Source organism: Thermobia domestica, chromosome 12 (assembly GCF_964235325.1).
Source record: "Thermobia domestica chromosome 12, izTheDome1.hap1.1, whole genome shotgun sequence".
Classification (NCBI taxonomy): domain Eukaryota; kingdom Metazoa; phylum Arthropoda; class Insecta; order Zygentoma; family Lepismatidae; genus Thermobia; species Thermobia domestica.
Window position 1 is genome coordinate 159829943 of NC_137465.1, and position 20934 is coordinate 159850876.

Below are 20934 nucleotides of genomic sequence, written 5' to 3' on the forward strand. Positions count from 1 at the left end.
AAACTAGTGATCGAGCTTTCTTCTCTGTGAGAAGATGATCAGTAATCACAGAAAAAAATACACTGTGTTTTATGTTTACAAGTAATAATATCTGTAAGTGTGCCGCGAGAATTCAAGTTATACTCGTAGTGTGCCGCAAGTTGAAGAAGGTTGGGGAACGCTGATCTACACATTAGAGAGTTTACATTGTGTACTGTATAATTGCTTCTTAAGGTGGATTACATGATAATGACGACGTTTACATTATTTGATTTTTACCTTATCACTTAGAAATGTGTCTCTTTTAGAAAAAAGTTCCTAGATATTAATCTTTGTTTATGAATTTTCTTGATTTTATTTGTATTTCCTAAACGCATTTCTATATTCTAAATCTGTACCCTTTCCCACCAACTTTATTAGTCGTTAAAACATTTTATAATTGTAAATAAATTTACAGCCATTGTCCTTGTTTGTACTAAACTTTAAAATACACCATTCGCTTCACGCGTTTGTATAGAAAAAAAAAACATGGCGATCACCATGGTAACGGAAAGGAAATGACGACATCACTATTTTAGCCTATTTGAAGTTTAAATGCAATAGAGAATTTCTCCATTTAGCAACATGAATTGCGTACTTGTTTTTAATGTGCATCCACTTTCGTATGTTTCTGTCTTGTAATTAGTATTGTACTGCTTCTCGAAATTAAAAATGGTCTTTTTGCAGACAGTGTGCTCGCGAGTTCGCACATTCAAGAACTAGAAGACACTGTTCTGCTAAGAATTCAAGCGTGTCTACTGGTTTAATTATACATTAATAGTACAATCTATCTTACAGAACTTTCGTAGGTCCATAAATGAAGTAAAACAATCACCTCATACAGTTGAAAGCAATTTGTTCCGTTGCATCACTTATTTCAGATTAAAAAAAAAAAATCATATGATGTAGTAATCAGAGTGGCGCTCTCGTATTTAAAAAGTCTACCAGTGGAACACCCCAGAATACAACCACCAGCAAAATTTTTCTCAGGTTGTGTTTCAAGTGTGTAGTGGTACACCCAGGACTCGTCACCACTAACGATACCTTTCAGAAAAGCATGTTCTTTGTATAACGACTTATCAAAAAGATAGTCGTAAACCTGGTTCGTTTGCTAAAATAAAAATTTGAAGTGGTAGTATTTCTTCCTCATGTAAAAATTAGCTTCGATATGTAAATACCATTAATCTCACCCTTTTTAATAAATATGACAACGTCTATAAATGGTGTTAAACTGGTTTATTATTTGATATAACTTAAATATCCTTTTCTTTAAACTGTTAAGTACACAAACTCACTGACTAGGTAACCATAAAACATGTCCATATCGTCAACTATCCCATAATAATCACTTACATATATTAAAAAACATTCTTCTTTTGTTAATATGAAATTAACATTCTACTAAGTATAGTGCACATGTATGAGTACTTTCTGCCCAAGGTACAGGTAAATATTACACAAACCAAAGTATTTTGTTGTATAAAATGTCGCTCGACAAAGGGACTGAATATAAAAGTCATGAGTAGGCTTGGCTTTTATCTTCAAGAACCACTGGTCCGTTTACATTAGTATTCTTTACATTACATATGCCCATCATATTTTAATCGCACCTTGTATATCTATTCATTATATTTCACATATACATATATATAAATACATTCATAACAAATCTTTCATTTCATCAATATTTATCTTTATTTACATTAATTATATTTATTTCATTATTATCTACTATATTATTATTACATTTTCTTATTAAAATATCGTCGTTTATTTACTTAATCGTCGAAGGTTGCGATTTCGAAAAATGTAAAGGACAAACGTGGGTTACAAATAATACTAATCTTTACGGGCGCATTAAATAACAAATAAGTCAGATGTTGCATTTAAAGGTATACATAGTAGCACTAAGATGTTATAAGAAAGAAGAATATCATTCATGGTAGTCGTCGAATAATTAGTTTTATAGAATAGAGCTTCCTTTTAACATAATCTTTGACAATTAAGTTTTCAACACAAATCAATCTAATATAAATAATCTTTGCTTTTAATTAATTATAAATCGAATTATAATTCCTCATATTAACAAGAAAGAATAAAAATCATTTGAAAATTAATTTTCCAGTCTACCTAAAACTCTATTTAAGCATTTCAAGTATTTTTAAGAATCGTTTTCATTATTGATATTAACACATAAACTTTAAAATGAAAATTTACAAGAATCTACAACTAACATGAATTTAACCTAATTTCAGTAACGGTAATCAGGTTACGTTCGTACTTGCACACGGTTCTAATAGAGTACACTGTACTGCGCTATCATGATTAGGTTCTACATGATGTTGTACATGTCTTTCATCGTGATTTTGATTTTGATATGAAGTGCCATCTCTTGATCTCCAATTACGCCTATCCACGTAGTTCGCTGTATTTCTGGAGTTTCGCTCAGTACTTCGATTATTTTTATGTCTATTGCGGTTGAGTGATCTGACATCATAATTACCATGATTAGTTAGGTTAGGCGGAGTCCCTACATAACCTTGTCTATTTTGCGTATTTTGATTGCTAGAGTATACTCGGCTTAGGTTAGGTTCTGTATTATTCACACTTCGGATATTTAAATTCCGAACAGGCACCAAATGATCTGAATTATTCTTATTTTTACCCATTCCTGATTGTGGATTCATGGCATGGTATTGAGTTTCGTAGCATTGGACAAGCATCAATAAATGGCTGAAACTCATACACTGTGTGGAAAATAAGATCTGTTGCAATTTAAATGGAAGCAAATTTCGAATCGATGCTATTATTCTCGATTCCGATTGCAAAGGATTAACGACCTTTAATTCGTTGTAGACATTTACAACAAACTCTACAATAGATTTGTGCAATCGAGGATTGAAGTGTTGATTTCTAAGGGTGGCATCTCTATTTGCCAGCAAAAAGTCATTTTCATAATTTGCGATCAATGCCGCTTTGAATTCCTCATATGAACTAATGTGATCACGTATTGCTTTAAACCATAAGGAACAAGGTGGGAGTAATACATGGGGTATTAATTTCATATACTGTGATCGATCAATACACATTATATTGCATTCGTCTTGGAATTTCTCTAAGAAAGAAGTAGCATTCTCATTACACTTACCACTGAATTTGCTCATAGCTCGAATTTCACTCATCTTAACACTTAATTTTACCTTCTTTTTCTCATTCCTTGTTCTTGTTGAGTGATAGTTCCTATCCGTGACATGCTGTGTCGTCACACCATCTATGTTTCGCTCATCAGTACTCTTCGGACAACTTTCTTCTAGTATAATATCTTCATCAGACCCCTGTTAAGGCGAGTTCATCTCTGGTGAGTGGGGCAACTCAAAGCGATCACTACCCAAGTTATTACGGTAAATGTTGTCTTTAGCCTGTAACGTTCTAATCTCTTCTTGAATAGTAGCTAATAACTGTGTATTTACACGTATGTTATTAGAGTTGTTGCTGACCTGGATCTTTTGCTGTTTAATGGAAGATTCTATTACTTCTAAATCTTTTTTTACAGCACAGATTTCTTGATTTTGGTGATTGTGCTTTTCTTGACAATCATCGGATATCCTTTTTAACTTTTCCTCGAACTGCGAGGATATGTCGTTCACCACCTGGACAATTGTCTGTTTCGTTTCATCTGATTTCTGTTCTATCCGTCTACTTAATTCTTCATATTGCTTATTAGATTCGTCGAACTTTTGGTCCATTCGTCTACTTAATTCTTCATTTTGCTTGTTAGCTTGGTCAAACTTCTGTTCCATTTCGTCAAACTTCTGTTCCATTCGTCTGCTTAATTCTTCATTTTGCTTGTTAGCTTCGTCAAACTTCAATTCTATCTTCTGTTCCATGGTCTTGTTAGCTTCGTCAAACTTCTGTTCCATTCGTCTACTTAATTCTTCATTTTGCTTGTTTATCTCGGTAGACATCTGCCTGAATTGTCGCTGTAAAGCTAACAAGAGTCGATCCTCTGATGACAAACCTGGTGTTACACTAGTTTCACCTTGGTCACTAGTATTTGATTCCTGCTGCATTGCTTCGTTGTCCATTTTTCTTATGATTACCTTACCACTTCGCAATATGGTTAAGTTCTTATTCATTAACTATAGTATAAAAGTAAATTCAACCTTACTCTTCTTCTTCGGGAACTGAATTTACAAAGTCCCGGGTGAGGTAAACCAAATTTTTATAACGACTTATCAAAAAGATAGTCGTAAACCTGGTTCGTTTGCTAAAATAAAAATTTGAAGTGGTAGTATTTCTTCCTCATGTAAAAATTAGCTTCGATATGTAAATACCATTAATCTCACCCTTTTTAATAAATATGACAACGTCTATAAATGGTGTTAAACTGGTTTATTATTTGATATAACTTAAATATCCTTTTCTTTAAACTGTTAAGTACACAAACTCACTGACTAGGTAACCATAAAACATGTCCATATCGTCAACTATCCCATAATAATCACTTACATATATTAAAAACATTCTTCTTTTGTTAATATGAAATTAACATTCTACTAAGTATAGTGCACATGTATGAGTACTTTCTGCCCAAGGTACAGGTAAATATTACACAAACCAAAGTATTTTGTTGTATTTGTCAGGGTACCGCGCGAGGTGGTCTAGACATTAGATGGTCCTTATTTTTCGACTTTCGAGTTTCTTTGAGTCTCACCCGCAATATTGGTTCCATATTAGTCCAAAGTAACCCATAAGAAAAATTAGTGCAATTTAAATAGTGCTGTTAGTGACCTCAAGTTTTCAATGCATTTACAATATACAATATGAGGCAAAGGTATTTTGTAAGTTTGGAACTGTTAGAAGGACTGACACCTACCTTGGATAATGGAGATATAACTGCATCTATGTTGTGTAGTACCATCATGGCGCCTATCTTGAAGTCCACCATCTTGGATTCAGGTCCAAGTGTTTAATTAAGAAGGAGGTCACGAGATATATCGTTTCGGAGTAGCTTTTTACCACAAAGTTACATTCTGACGGTATTTCCAACTTGTCTCTAGTCATTTAGAAGTTATTACCTTCATAATATCTGTTTGACTACTTCCAATTGTCTTTCCGAACTTACACGGTACCTTTGCCTCATATTGTATAACAATAAATGCATTAAAAACTTGAGGTCACTTGCGGTACTATTTAAAAACATTTAATTGAGCTAATTTTCTCATGGCTACTGCGGTCTATTATGGGACCATTTTAAGGAGTGAAACTCAAAACAACTCGGAAATCGAAAAATAAGATCCATTCTATATAAGCATATAATCATTCGCTGCTCCTTATGGATGGCTATGAGTTCTTCGGCACACATCGAGAGTTCACTTTACGAAATTTCAGTTTGTTATACACTACATCATACACTGTCCATGTGAAAAATGTTGAAGATGTTCGACGTTGGATTCGTAGGTAATTACCAATTCCATTTTCAACGGCCGTGATATTCTGCTCGCTTAATGCTGTTACTGGACATCAGGCACGTGGTAAATACACAAGATTCACGCGGTTTTCTCCAAAGAATTTGCACCATCTAGAGATGTTACCACGATTCATATACGCAAACAATTACTCTGTGAATTTCACCCGAGTTTTGTCCTTTTGCCTACAAAAAAATGAAAAAAGATACAACTACACCTTTCTATCCTTCACACGTAGACAACTATAACATACACGCCATTTTCGGTCAGTAGTTCGTTCCTCTGCCGCTAGAGGTGCCCCTTATCGAACTACTCCCGATTACAGTGTGGCCTACCAAGTACTTCTCATTCAATTTCAACGTCACAGATCAGCATATTATCGCATGAAAAATATTTGGTTTACTTATTGGTCCATCCTCGTATTTTGTAAAACCATAAAAAATCATTTTTATCGATTTTCTCCAAAAATTAGAATTAGAATATACCTTCAGGTTAAGTTAAGTTAGAATAATCGTCAAGTATGTCTTTTCTGTTAACAAAAGAAACACTGGCCAATGCTTCAACACACACTGTATTTAAACTATAATGTGTTACAGTTTCGGATATCTAACATATCCTTCATCAGACACTATAGAACATAAATGAAGATATAGACATATGTATTCATTCTTATGAAAAAGCCTAAATTCTATTGGCTGAAGCTTTCATACGCATAACTTTTGTTAAAAATAGTAAAGAATTGTTTATTTCTAAACGAAAGTGGTAGGAAAATTCAAGGGAAAATAAGAAATTAATGCATTAATTGTATGCTATGGTATGTAAGTGAAATGATTAATTGCTGCAAAGCTACACTATTCTGAGTTAATTTAAAAATTTTTAATGTTTTAAAAAGTGATCACATTTCCAATGTTATTAAAATTTCATTTTATAATTTATAATTTAAAAAAAAAAGACATAAATTGAATGGAAATCTCCATACTTTTATTGCATGCCATTAGAAATGTAACTTAAGATCACAATCAAATAACGCTGAAACTAATTTAGTTATCAACTGAATCATAGATATCATATTATGTATCATCTCTTACATAAGACGTTAGAAATTAAATACATGGAAGATTGGAAACAATTTCTATTCGAATGTTTGATACAGTATTTCTTGAACCATTAATTTAAACATTCATCTCCTTGGCATACTAAAGAATGACATTTGAACTCTCAACCGATAACTTTTTATCTCAAGTTCAACCTTCTTCAAGGTCTTATTGTCAGCAATTGAAAGATATTTGGTTGAAAAGTACCTAAGGCCTGAAACACTTATTTCGATCCCCAGTGAATATTAATATTCATAAAATAAATGTTTTACTAAAATATGTCTTTAGATAGAAGAGAAATGCATTAAAGATGATTATAGCAATTAAAAACTATTTTGAAATTTCGTTCATCTCTGCATTTTTTGTTAATCTGTAAACATTTTAGTGCCAAAAGCTATCGATTTTTCAACTCCAGCTTGTAGTTAAGTCAGGGGTGACCATCCCCTAAGGGCTTGGTCCCAATTCCTCAAATTCTTCAACTAAATTTCATTTCCTCTCATATTTACCATTCTGCCACCCTACATGTACCTTTCTCGCCCCCCCCCCCAATTTAACACTCTCCAATTTGATTTACTATTATCGAGGGAAAAAAAATGTCCCTCCCATCGCAACTATTCTCTTGCGCCCTAAAAACTACCTGAGATACATACAAAATATATGTAAACTTAGTTATAGCTCTTCGGAGGATCCAACGCTAAAAACAACTCTGTATAAGGTCTATATTGTTAAGTTGTTTGATTCATATCATGTTACAGGGGTACAAATGACCAGTCGCCCGGGACGAGTGGTTCATCGGTGCAGGCGAGTATTTAATATCATACCGAAGGTAAGTAAATGGTTTCTATTGAGAACTGTGGGCTAGTAGCTTTTTTTTATTGGGCTAGTAAAATTTTGTTGCTTATTTGCATCCCTGTGTTCAAACTATCTGAATAAATAAATAAAATGGTACAAACATTCGTTGTTTCTGCTTTGTTTTCACTTCATTTCTCGAAATTCTGATGATATTAAATGGAAATAAAACAATAATATATATTCTTGACAAAGTCGGTTACTTACGCCATTTTTTTAGCTAATTTATGCGGAGTTATTTTTGTTTTCCTTGAACTGGATTGTTAATAATGTTATTTTACTTATTTCTTCTTTAAGCCTAATGAATTGTCTCTTGTTTTATCAAAATGAATTTGCATTATACAGGGTGGCCCAATAGTAGATATAGAGACCAGTATCGATCAAGTATGACATTTTAATTTATTAGATAACGAATTTATTTGCTTAGGTCTGTTCCGAGCTTAAGGATAAGTGAAAAGGAATTAAGAATAGGAAGAAACTAAGTCAATACCTAATAATAAATAAATGATATAAAATGCATTGAGCCGGTCAGTACAGGACTGTATACCTACTTTTGGACCAAACTGTATATATAGAAATTCAATATTACTTGGATTAAATTTAAGTAGCCCCTGTTAACCTGGAAATACAAACCGGAGTGCTGGAGCTGGGGTGTTGTGCTCATACTATTACCGGATTACTCAAATATACGTTTGTTTCACGTGCAAAACAATAATAGCATTTCGTTTTATATCGTAAACTAGCTTTTGCCTAGATAGGGGCTCTGCCCCCAAACCCCCGGATTTGCTTGGCCTACTGTCTCGCAACCTTTAAACCCACAATTCTACCAAATTTCAAATTTCTTTTCCCAATTCAACTATCTTAAAGATATTTTGTATACCAAGAAAACACCCATTTAAGTAACATGGGAATTACTTCATCCTACCTTTAGACCCCTTAAAAAGTAAAAACATTAACTTTTGGTAGTTTTGTTATGGGTTAGTCTCGGGGGCTACAATCATGCCAAATTTCATCATTCTTAACCTGCCGGAAGTGCCTAAACATTTCGGGGTGTAAAGATGTTCCGTATAAATAGGGCTAGCACGGGAAAATTTTTCCAGTTCCCCATAAAACCACTCTTCATTTGGAAATTTTTATTTTTAGTGATTTACTTAGGTAACGCTAACGAAATTGTACAATATCGAATTTCAAGTTTTTGTTTCAATTCCAAGTACGTAAATATGAGATTATAGGTCCAAAAAATACCCATTTAAATAACATGGGAAATTTCTTCATCTCCCCTTTAGACTCCCTAAAAATCAAAAATATCCACTTTTGGCAATTTTCGTGTGGGTTAGTCTAGAAAAGATACAATCATGCCAAATTTAATCATTGTAACCCTACAGGAAGTGCCCAATAATTTTGGAGTGTAGATATCCCATATAAATAATATGGGGAAAATTTTTCAGTTCTCCATAAAACCACTCTTCAATTGGAAATTTTTATTTTAATGATTTACTTAGGTAACGCTAACGAAAACGTACAAGCATACCGAATTTCAAGTTTTTATTCCAATTCCAAGTATCCAAAATGTGAGATTATTAGTCCAAAACAAACAAACAAACAAACAAACAAAAGACCATTTAAATAACATGGAAAATTTCTTCATCCCTCCTTTAAACTCCCTAAAAATTAAAAATATTCACTTTTGGCAATTATCTTGTGAGTTAGTACTGGAAAACTTCATGCCAAATTTCAACTTTCACGTCAACCGGAAAGTACTCCTATTTGATGTCAGTTAATGTAGTTTTATATATATAGTCAGACCCGTATTTATATATTGTGGTCCTTTGTGCTCCAAATAATTTGCCGTCCCAGTGGCGGCTTTACCGGATAGGCACGGGCCTGCCCAATAATTTTGAAAAATATATAAACGCTATCCGCTATTTATATTAATGGTAGATAGTTATTTAACACATAGCATCAACGACTGTTGTAAAAATAAATTTCCTATGTGTATATGCATCCATAAGCGAGGGAGCGTACACATCTACGTCTATCGCCTGTCATCTGATCGCGCTGTAGTTTGTCTGTTTAGCCATAGCCACATCCCTTTACCACTTGGCAACATCGCACCAGAGTTTGCGTTTTATTCGTTTAGCTCAAATGCCAAGATGTTTGTCACAGGCTATAGTAACTATTGTAATTAGAGCAAATTAAACACATTAACGTATTTTCTTGCACTTACGCCGGACTATGCGGGTTACTAGTTTTAAATATTACTTTATTGTGAATCTTTAAAAAAAATCCAAAATTTTGCCGCTTCCTAAATTCTGCCGCCATGTGCTCGAGCACAAAATAGCACTTACCTAAATACGGGCCTGTATATAGTTAGGATATCGTAAGAAATACTCTTGCATATTCTCGAATCTGATAATGTAACTTTCGTTATAATTGCATTTCGTAGTACGGTGCGGATTATTCGCGAGTGCCATGAAATGTTCTTTAATCACGAACCTCAAATAATAGGTATAATAATAATAATAATAATAATAATAATAATAATAATAATAATAATAATAATAATAATAATAATAATAATAATAATCCAAGCTAACAACCGGGAAAATACGATGGGCTCTACAGTGCAAAGGTCGAAAATTACTGACAGATTTATCGTGCATGGTAATCCTATAGATTCTAGACTTTTTCGGAATTTATGAATGAGTGACAGGCTCTTGTTCTTTGGTGGCGGGTTTCACATTCTCTGATCACTGATCTTGATGACCCGAGCAGTACAAACAATAAAACAAAGTTTTTATGCTGAAATACTGTATTTTTTCGTGTTTGCACCTCATTTTTATTCATGTTTTCGGGCTATCCGCGGTGCCCTTGTCACCCAATTCTACGGATAATCGTGGCTTTACTGTATTATGTTTAAGTTGGGTGCTCTTGAAAAATAGCGTGTATACGCATCCACGTATACGTTCGTTCTTTCGTAAATTGTGAATATGCTATACTATAAAAAATGTTAGTTGGATATACGCAGTATACTTCCGTATACGTCCCATTACATCCCTGGGTGCTTTAGGAGCACATGTATTTATTGTTATAACTAATTGAATGTGTATTTCTGGGTTAAATGTTAAAATTTTATAGGACCAAATTTAATTCTCTCAGAGTAAGAATTATTTATACTGATTTGAAGAAGAAATCAGTAAAATTAAACCATTAAAATTCCAGGTCATTAAAAAAAAAGTATCATATACATCAAAAATGATCTAGGTATTCAACATCATTAATATCTATATGGGAAAATACAGTTACTCGGTATTCAGCTGAGGCTTATTATAATATAGTAAAACACTGCATTTCTTAAAAAGTAGTTAACCTTTTAATGTGTGACAATCTTCATTTTAGTAAAAGGTACGGGCCACCACACATAAAACTTTCTCGCTCCAAATCCTTAAACTAAATAATGTTGTGCGGTAGTTGTTAATGAAACATTTGTGTGTAATTGTGTGTGTGTGGGGGGGGGGTGAAATACGAACAAAAATTATAAGTTTTCGAAAAACTTCACCGAAAGAAAACTCATCTCCAAAAGTAAACTACTCTTTCTAGAGTTTCCGACAAGAAATAACTTATGTAATATTAGGGTTATTAGTGAAATATTTGTTAATAAAATAATAATAAAATCGTATGAATGGTACTTTACAACATTGTAAAAAGAAAACTTACCTCAAGATTAAACTATCCCTTCTGGATATTATCATAGAAGTGATTTATGCAATACCGTATAATAAGAATAATAAAGAAATATTTATTCATGATATATGATCAGATTGGGGTCATTTTTGAGAAAGTGGTCTAAAAAGAAATTAACTCCCAAGAGTAAACTACTTTTGTGATTTTTCTAGTAATTTACACAATAATATAGAGATATTAAAAATGAAATACAGTATAACCTCGTTAACACGAACTCGCTTAAGCCGAACACTCGGTTAGGACGAACAAAATTTCGGTCCCGGCATCGCTGTACGTTATCTTATAGGAAGTTTTATCGGTTAACACGAATTTCGGTTAGCACGAATTACGAACTAATTTTTAGTCCCTTGAATCAGTAAAGGTTTTGATTTAACACGAACTTTCAATCCTTTGTTGTTGTTTTTTTTTTAAGATCATTTTTCTTATTTCAGATTTCACTCCAGATCAGTTTTTGTCATACACTATTTATACAGACGAAAATTGACTTGTAAATAAGAGAAAAACCAGAAACAGGTATCTTTCCTCTCTTATGAGGTGTTGATTGTGACCTCCATCAAGCGCTGAAAATGCAGGTGCTTGGCAGACGAGCTGGCGACAGCTCGAGACAAAACATCTTCTCTCCTCTGTAACTCTAAACTGGTGACAGCAATCATAAATACCTTTCCGTTACTAGCGGTACTCGCCCTGCTAGCGGAGTTATCAATTTTATAACTTGACCTGGATTTTCTGCGTGGAAACTTTTTTTTTAATCTTTAAAGATAGGATAATAAACTTACTATAGTGTTTTCACTTTTCAGACGATGGTACCGAGACCGAAACTAGTCTCGATCTCGATCTTAACTCGAATTTGAGACCGAGGAGTGCTTTTCGAAATCGAGACGAGACCGAAACTCTCAGTCTCGTCTCGATACAATTCTGTGGATGGTATCAAGACCGAGAATACTCAGTTTCGTCTCGATACCATCTCTAGTGTTTTCTATGACATACATAATATACTGTACTGGTATGTATAGGGTCTAGTCTGTATACTCTAGTGCGTATGTATGGAGAAAATGTATTCGAATAATAAAATTTGAGTCCCCGGTTAACACGAATTCTTTTAACACGAACTCCTGATTTTTCAGTCCCTTGGAATTCGTGTTAACGAGGGTTTACTGTATTTATTCATGAAATATGAACAAAATGGCATGACTCGTCGTTGAAAAAATCGACCGGAAATACAAGTCATACTCATAAAGGGTAGTTAACCCTAGTAAAGTAGCATATACATATATGCTAGCATAACACATAAACAGTGGTTCCAATCCACGCTTTATGGTCCACGACACACCCCTAAATTCTACATTTATATGTCCTTCCGAATAAAAGCAATGGGTCCACCATTATATACTAACTCAATATTGTTCTGTCCTTCTCCTAAGTAAGGCCTTGTTAAAACCATTTTTTTTTCTATAAATTACAAGTATTTTATACATAATAGTTGCTAACTCCTTTAAATGTTTAAAGTATTTCTTTTCGTCCTCCTCTTAAAATTCCAGACATGAATTTCTTGTGCCAACTTGCATGGTTTCAGGATCTAAGGGAGTAAGCTCCTGATGTCATTTTATTTATCTCGGGTTCGAAACCCGCTCAGGACAAGGATGTTAGGTATTGTCATTTCACAACTCTTTTCATTATCATAATTTGTTAATTAACGTTTCCTTTAGCCTAAAATAGAGCAACGAGAGTCGTAAATTCAAAAATAAAATAAATCCTTGTGAGAATCTCAGGTTCCATGCAACAATGTCCTGTATAGCTCTGCTTGGGATTACCAACGCACACCAAAACATAGCAAGGCAGTTCCAATTGAAGATAAACCACCGAATATGGGTTAACAACTATTGTTCTAATATAAGTTATATTTAAACCAGGTAGTATGTTATTAATTAATTACCTTGCAAACTTGGGGATTTCTTTGCCTTCATCGGTACACAAAACAATAATACACGAGAGGACAGTACACGCACATTTACAGACATCTTTATACTCGTATCTATGTACATGTATCACCAACACTAGTCACAACAACATATCATATTCTCCCAAAAGATTTCCAATCATAATTAAAGAAATGTTTATTATTTTTAATTTCTTTTTTGTGTAGAATCTGTGGAATTTCAAACCTAACTCTCTACTATAAAGTTCTTCGTTTATCGTTCTATGAAACGAAAATAGAACAGGAAGTAGTATCTACAACCAACGGAAATGGAACTATGTTATCTCTAGAAATGTTAATTGCATTTTCCCCTTTCTAACCTAGAGATTAAATTTTATCTTCTCTCTTTATTTTCGAGAGATCATAGAACAGAAATTAACAATGTTTTGTCATGATGAAATATTCAAATTAAGATGTAGCGCGGTGCACAAGAAACAATCAAGTCCAAAATGACATTTTTCATCTTTAAGATCTCAATTTTAAGTTCCTTTCAGAGATTAAAAGATTCATACCCAGGTATTTGTAAATAATTCTTTCCAGTGGCGTATTTAGGGGGGTGGCTTCCGGGCTTAAGCCCCCCCCCCCGAAATCTTACTTAGTATAGTAAAGTAAATGAAATATCCTGCAGAATTTTCACATTTCCAGGCAAAGCCCTCCCGAAAGTTAGCAAAGCCTCTCCCGAAACAAAATCGTAAATACGCCACTGATTCTTTCAATGTTTAACTTTTCCATGTTTAACTTAAGCGTTCCGTACAAATTTCTATGTTTCTTTTGCTCAGAACTTCCGTAATTGAATTCGAATCACTTCCACTCTGAAGGCTCCATATTGTAACGTCACACACACACACACCTATCTGTACATTTAAACGTTTCATGAATAGAGAGAAGATTAGGATTAGGAATTAGATTTCTAAGCTTTCGGCATCTAGGCCATGTTAGCCCGTCACGCTTGAGAAATGACGTCCCTTGGCGATTACACTATTCGACGAAAGAGAGGGATGAAATGTTTGAAAAAGAAGGAAGCGATCTGGGACCTATATGTTAGGTACCATCTTGGCATTTGCCTGGTGTGAATATATATATATAGAGAGTTTGGTTGCTTTATGGCCATCATAATTTCAAAAAATAGTATAATAATTATTAATACCTTCCAGTTTTGTAAACCCCATATGTGATATAAAACAAATTGAAGCAAATAGTAAGTCCTAAATAAAACGCAATAGAGTTCATCCAAATATAAACTATGAAACAAATGGAATAATTTACTTAAGTTCCTTTCAGATGAAGTATTCAGGCAAGAAAATTGTCAAATTGTTAAGGTTGTATTTGTCAAATAATTTCAGAGCACTTTTATTTTCTTTAATCTCATTAGTAGAGCAACCCAAATTATGCTTTCTTTTTTGTTTAATTATGCTTTTTTCCCAAATTATGCTTTATTGTTAATTTCAATCATTGTTTTACATTAATCTTGTATAAATGTATAATATTTACTATACATTAAATATTCTAAAAATTTTGATCTATTTATTAATATTGTATGCAACAGTTTTTTTTTTTATATTTAATGAACTTTCTACTTAATGTACTGTAAAGAAATATGCTTTATTCGAATCAGTTTTTTTAATCACTTGTAACGGCGCCGACTTTTCAAAATTTATGTAGGTGCATATCAATAGCGAGACGTGTTAGCCTATATGTTTTCAGGGAAGTCTCGATATTTGATGGGTTGATTTTTAGTTAAAATCGTGTATGAACACTGTCATAAAGTGCTGTACTGTGATAAAGTAAAATATACCGGTACTATAAGGATAAGTCGGAGCTGCCCTAGCTCAGTCGGTAACACGACTGACTTAAACGCAAGGAAAACGGGTTCAAATGGTCCAAATTAAAAAATCTTGTGGGTGCCGGAGCCCTGGAGCACCCACGTAGCCGGCGCGCATGATCACTTTTGTGCGCCTTAGAGGTGCATATATACAGAAAATAATAATAATAATAAAAAAAGATGCCCCCAAAAAGTACAGAAAGTGCTCAAGTTCAAGAGGTACACAGAACATTATAGTGTGGAGTTCTTGTGTACTATTCATTGTTGGTGGAAAGTTTTCTTCTTTTCCTTTTTTCAATGGCGGATCTAGGCCAGGGCCGGGGGCCTACTCCTCCCAGTTTTTTAGTGACAAAGTAATTTATTATTTAAATATTTGAAAAGTTTATATATACCTATCATAGTCTGGATACTGGCTGCCGCCCTCCAGTTTTTACCTTCTAAATCCACCACTGCTTTTTGTCTTTTCTCCACATCAAAATATTACACCGAAAAGTTTACAGGAATAAAAACAAGCTTTTCATTGTTGCATTGTTATGCTCTCAGTGATTTTGCATTGTAAATATTGGTTTTAAAAAATATTAATACAGTATGTTAAACTGGCAGTTAACCAGAATTTTCCAAGAATTGTGCTATATATTTTAAATTATGCTTTATGCTTTATTTTCTAAAATTATGCTTTTAAAATTAGTTTCTTCTGGACTCTTAGAGAACCACAACCATGTTCAAGGTACCAACCATATGTGTAAATTTGTGTTATGCTTTTGGGTTGCCCTATTCATTAGTATAGTACTGAAGTTTAAGCGTGTTTGTTTAGATCGCAAAGGCGAGATTGAGGTAAAAGGTGCTTAGAAAAAATAATAAATCACCTCATAAACTTCATATAGAATCTCATCACGACTTCATTATCACTAGAAGGTTTTAAAAGTAACTTGAAAAACAAAACCCCAACAAAATACAATTTTACTGTGATAGTCATTTGTCCTCAAAAGGTTAGTCACACTTTTATACAGGAAGTCAACAATTAATAGAGTTTGTAAAGAATGATCACAAAAATTCTCGCCTTTTCGTGAATATCCTCAATTTTGTCCGACATTCGCAAAGACAATATAAAATATCCACGCAAAATTGAATTGATGCGGATATTTGAGAATAAACATATCCAACCGACCTCTTTATTCATGGATGACTCTATTCTGCCAAATGAAAAAAAAAAAAGTTTTGGTTACCCTTCTGTCCGTATACGCAAAGCTCACGTAAGTCATTTTCAACATGATCCATGTTTGATGTCAATGTCTTTGATCCCTCCACTTCAATTATAAACATATCATTTAACTGACTTAGAAGAGTAATTGGTCTAGCATTAGGTAGAAAAGGATTCGACGGAACATCAATTCCTGTTTTGCCGAAGATAGTCTACTGCCCAGATGTGCGATAAAATGGTAGACAAAGGCATTCACTAAAATAGGACTCGGCGAAACAGGAAGACATAGAGAGTAACATATCCTGCTTGAAAAGAAATGAATGAAAAAAGATAGAAAAGGAAGGAAATAAAGAGTTGAGTTGAGTGTCCCTTTCAGCAGCGAGGCTATATGAGACGTGAACCTACTGATTTACGTGGAATCCGAACCACATGAGCTCCCGGCGGGAATCGAACCCGTTCCTCCCACACCAAAGGTGCGTAAGCCAACCGCTTAGCCACGAGGGAGCTCAAGAAAGAGATAGAGAGAGAGAGTTGAACAAGATGGAAAACTCAACAGTCATATTCATTCCACGGGTACAAAAATTGGTATCTTTTTAATTAGATGAACTTTCGATATACCTATGTGTTTCATAAGGTTTGATATTCTATCAAGTGTGTCTCAGACATGAAAAGTTTTATAAACATTAGAATAGGCTAAATGGAACGGTGATTACGTTTCTTAACACTGAATAAGAAATATCTTACCATCACAGATTAAAGTGCCTTAGGAAAGACAATATGTCATGACCACGAAAATATTTCCATGAAAGGAAAGGAATGCAAATAATCCAGTGTGTTGTGCGATGTTATCATGATGGAAGAAGAACCCAAACAAAAATTTACTTAGTTGTTTGTAACCTGAATATGGTAATGGAGGAATAACTTAGGAATAACTTTTCAATTTCTTAGAGGTCACTGGAGGAAAATATAACGGGAAATAATAATTCCTCCCTACGAGAAAATCAGTCACTGCAAAATCAGAGAGTTTCAAACCTGCTCGCCACAGTCTCACTTTACTTTTAACCCTCTTAAATGAAGTTGAATGTCCATTTTCACTTTCGATCGACGTAGTGGTGCCCACCCCCCTCATGTCCATGACGCACCCCTCCTCAATTGTCTATCCGTAGGTGTTCTTCCATGAAAAAAAAATCTTTTCGATTAATTTTTACACACCCTCAAACATATTTATATCGATTTTTAACCCCCCCAAATATTTCAATGACGCACTTTGCGTCATAGCCCCCCTTTGTGGGCACCTCTGGATCGACGTTACATTGGACAGAATCTATAATTGGACGTTCTATAAGAATGACAATGTACTTAAACTTAGGATTGATCGGGATCATGAGTACGTAATCATGAGACTACTGGAGGTTGGTTAAAGCAACAGCAGTATTTTTTTAATGAAATAATTTATTTTAGAGCTGTGATGTTATAATCAGTTGAGACACTTGCGGTTTACAGTTCCCCGAACCTGAGCACATGAAGATTCAACGTAGATTTAGTTTTCTTGTGCCGTATTACCACAGGCAGGGGTCTGATAAGTTAGTGTCTCTGTAATATATATATATATATATATATATATATATATATATATATATATATATATATCTTCACTCTAGCTATATTGCTTCTAGTTTTTCATATATCCTTTAAAATTCCAGGTGAAAAAGCAACTAGCTGACTTACTCTCTGGACAGGAACGTACGCAGGAATTTATTTGGGGGAGGGGCAATCCTAAGCTTTTCGCGGTGTCTAAACTTAATATGAGGTTAAATCATATTACAATTTATAAAACCACCTCTAAAATTAAAATAAGTTTATAGAAAAGCCGGGATTTCGGGCTATGTGGATTCCCTGCGTGCGTCCCTGTCCTACACTATTGGCTTAATAGAACTTCCTAAGCACGTTAGTAAATGGGGTAGAGTCTGTTCTCCTACAGAAAACTCAGACAAGATCAGATATGTTGTTTGTGTAAGATTAGTTCCATAGCCAGAGGGAGGCTAGAGGAGATAGTATCCACACTAAATTATTTTCGGCCCCCTCTAAAACAGAACTTTCTAGACCAGCGTTTCCCAACCTTTTTCAAGTTGCGACACACTACGGGGGTAGCTTGAATTCTCGCGGCACACTTATAGATATTATTATTATTATTATTTGTAAATATAAAGTGCCGTGGTATTTTTTCTGCGATTACTGATTTTCTCACAGAGAAGGAAGCTCGATCACTGTTTTTCCCCCGTGGAAATCATTATGCTTATTTTTCGTTTCAATTTAAAACTTCAAAACAATTGCAATGAAATATAGGACTCAGATTTTTTTTAAAAAGTACACTTTCTGTTTCGAAAGCTGTATCCGATTTTTCACGAAGAAGGAAGATCACTCAAGAACGAACGAACAAACAAATCTCTTGTACTTTTAAAACACAGTAGGTAATTTTTATGCACGTTTGCTTTGCCGAGAGGATTGAATGATTTTTTTTTTTTAATTTCAAGTTACGAAATCGTCTGCAACAATAAAGAAGCAATAATGGTCATAACAATGATAACAAATACGTTTGTCCACATTAAAAATGTACAGAAAAGTAACACAGTATGAAACTTAAAATTGTATATTCATAGTAGAGGTTCATAGTAATATGCAATAACAAATATACAATTTTTCCCTATGTCTTGCAATTTATTGCTATAGAATTAATAATTTTGTTTCGATTTCCTCGCGGCACGCCAGCGGCCTATTCGCGGCACACCGGTTGGGAAACGCTGTTCTATATAATGTTTAAATTATAGCAAAACTAGATATAAATTATAATAGTTTTACTTAACAAATTAAATTCAATGTAGTGCATTTTATTTATTTGTACGTAAAATGCTAAGTTACATATTAAATACTGACTTCACTTAGTCCCCCTCCCCTCCAATCTTGCTTGTTTCCTGCATACGGGCTTGAAACTCGAATCTCATAAAATCCATGCTACACAGTAATAGTGAGTGTGTGAACTCTCGAATTGTATCTTTCAAATCCGGAGATGAAACCAAAAGTAGGCAAAAAAGCAACTGCCAATAAGTTGTCAAGCACAATGCAAGGGCAATGGGCTGGAGGGTTGGTTCAGAATTAGTACTACCCACGAGACGAGATGAGACGAGACAGACCTCTTTCAATAGAAAAAAGTTGTACTTGTCGAGACGAGACAGTACTGTCACTCTTTCGCGACGAGACAGCCATAAAAATCTTCTCGTGAGCAACTATATTGAGGTACTTAAAAACTAAACTAAACATTATTATAAGAATATCTTCTGAAAAATACTTTAGCGGACGCAGAAATTCATCAAGGAGAAGGTTGCATCTCCTAAGTTCATATATTTTAAGTTATTTGTTTAATACCTTAGTAGTAAATGTTTATTTTTATATAATAATTTGCTCAAGGAGAGTATTTAAATCCCCAAACCCCTCATGCGTACGCCACTGCTTTTAATTTTCAGAAGTAAGGGATCACACCTCTCCACCTCAGCAAAATCTAGTTACCCCAATGCACCCATATACTAAACAGGGTCCCGAACTTGCGACTAACACAATTTGTGCTCATCAGGATAGCATAGCAAACCAACCAACTAAGCCAGCCGAAAATTATAAGGTAAAAGTACTAGAAAACTAACGTTTTCAAAGAATATATCATAGAATACAATTATCACCATTCCATATACATATACATGAGCTAGAAACACTGGAATATATAATTAGAATTTACTTACTGTTTCCTGAGTTAAATAATAGATGTGATGCTGTTCTAATGGTATAAAAACAATATTCCTATGTCAGCAAATGCCTATAAGAAAATTCTTTTTTACCCACAAGAATTTGCACACCCTTCGCAACTCCAAACAGATCCAAAGATTGTGATCAAAATCTTGAAACCACGCAGACGTCCATGCTGAAACACAATGACCTCTTTCAAATCTTATGTTTCATGTCCTTTTAACCCGTGACTGAAAACAGTTCAAGATCAACTCTCACGCAGGCTACACACACATATACACATATATACGAACACTATAACTGCCTGTTATCTTATTACTCTTATTAATAGTTCCAAGTCATTAGTAGATTTTTCTGTTCGTCTCTGTGACCACATTCTTTTCTTTCTGCCATTTTTAATCCCCTCGTGACATTTGAATTCTCTCTATCTCATTACCATCTCTAAAATTAGGTCATATGCATATTTTTTAAAGTATTTATAAAGTATTTATGAAAACTAGCAAAGATAAAGATATACTTGACAAATGTTTCATAAAATTTAATTAATAAAAAGCAGAATTTGAAGGTTTCCTTAAATATTCCCAATTTTCTCTCCCCCGTATATATATTTATAGTTGAAAACTATAGAATTGTTGGCGGTGATAATAGCTTTGTGAACTCCAATGGTGTGGTCAAGCAGAGGAAAACATGAGGGGCTAGCTCAAGTTCTGAAATATCGTTTGCGTTCTTGCGGGGAGAGAGAGGTCAAAGCCACTTTCGCCGCCACTGCATAGAATATTGTTGCTGTAGTACGTCCGGAATTTCCGAGATCGTACCGAAATCGACAACTGTTTTTTTTTTTTTTTTTGACGATAAAGATTTTTTTCAAAATTAAAAAGAAAAGAATCTCTTTAATTTATGAGTTGAGTTGATTTTGAGTTGAACGTCCCTTGCAGCAGCGAGGCTATATGAGACGGGACCTACTGATT

General features: G+C 34.1%; 1 protein-coding gene across 3 annotated transcripts in view; it reads right to left on the reverse strand.

Annotated features, from left to right (window-relative positions):
• The window catches only part of LOC145666775 (trehalose transporter 1-like protein), a 61552-nt gene extending 41223 nt beyond the window's left edge, over positions 1–20329 (reverse strand). The window contains exon 1 of one of the 3 annotated variants that reach the window (XM_081734330.1): positions 19963–20329. Coding sequence is in view for 1 of the 3 variants with exons in the window: in XM_081734328.1 (XP_081590454.1) it covers positions 13107–13215 (109 nt within the window). In the remaining 2 variants the exon portion in view is untranslated. Of the gene's footprint in view, positions 1–13106; positions 13224–19962 lie in introns of those variants that run through there. The other 2 variants (XM_081734329.1, XM_081734328.1) reach the window with 2 other exon arrangements.
• Between the last annotated feature and the right edge of the window lie 605 nt (positions 20330–20934).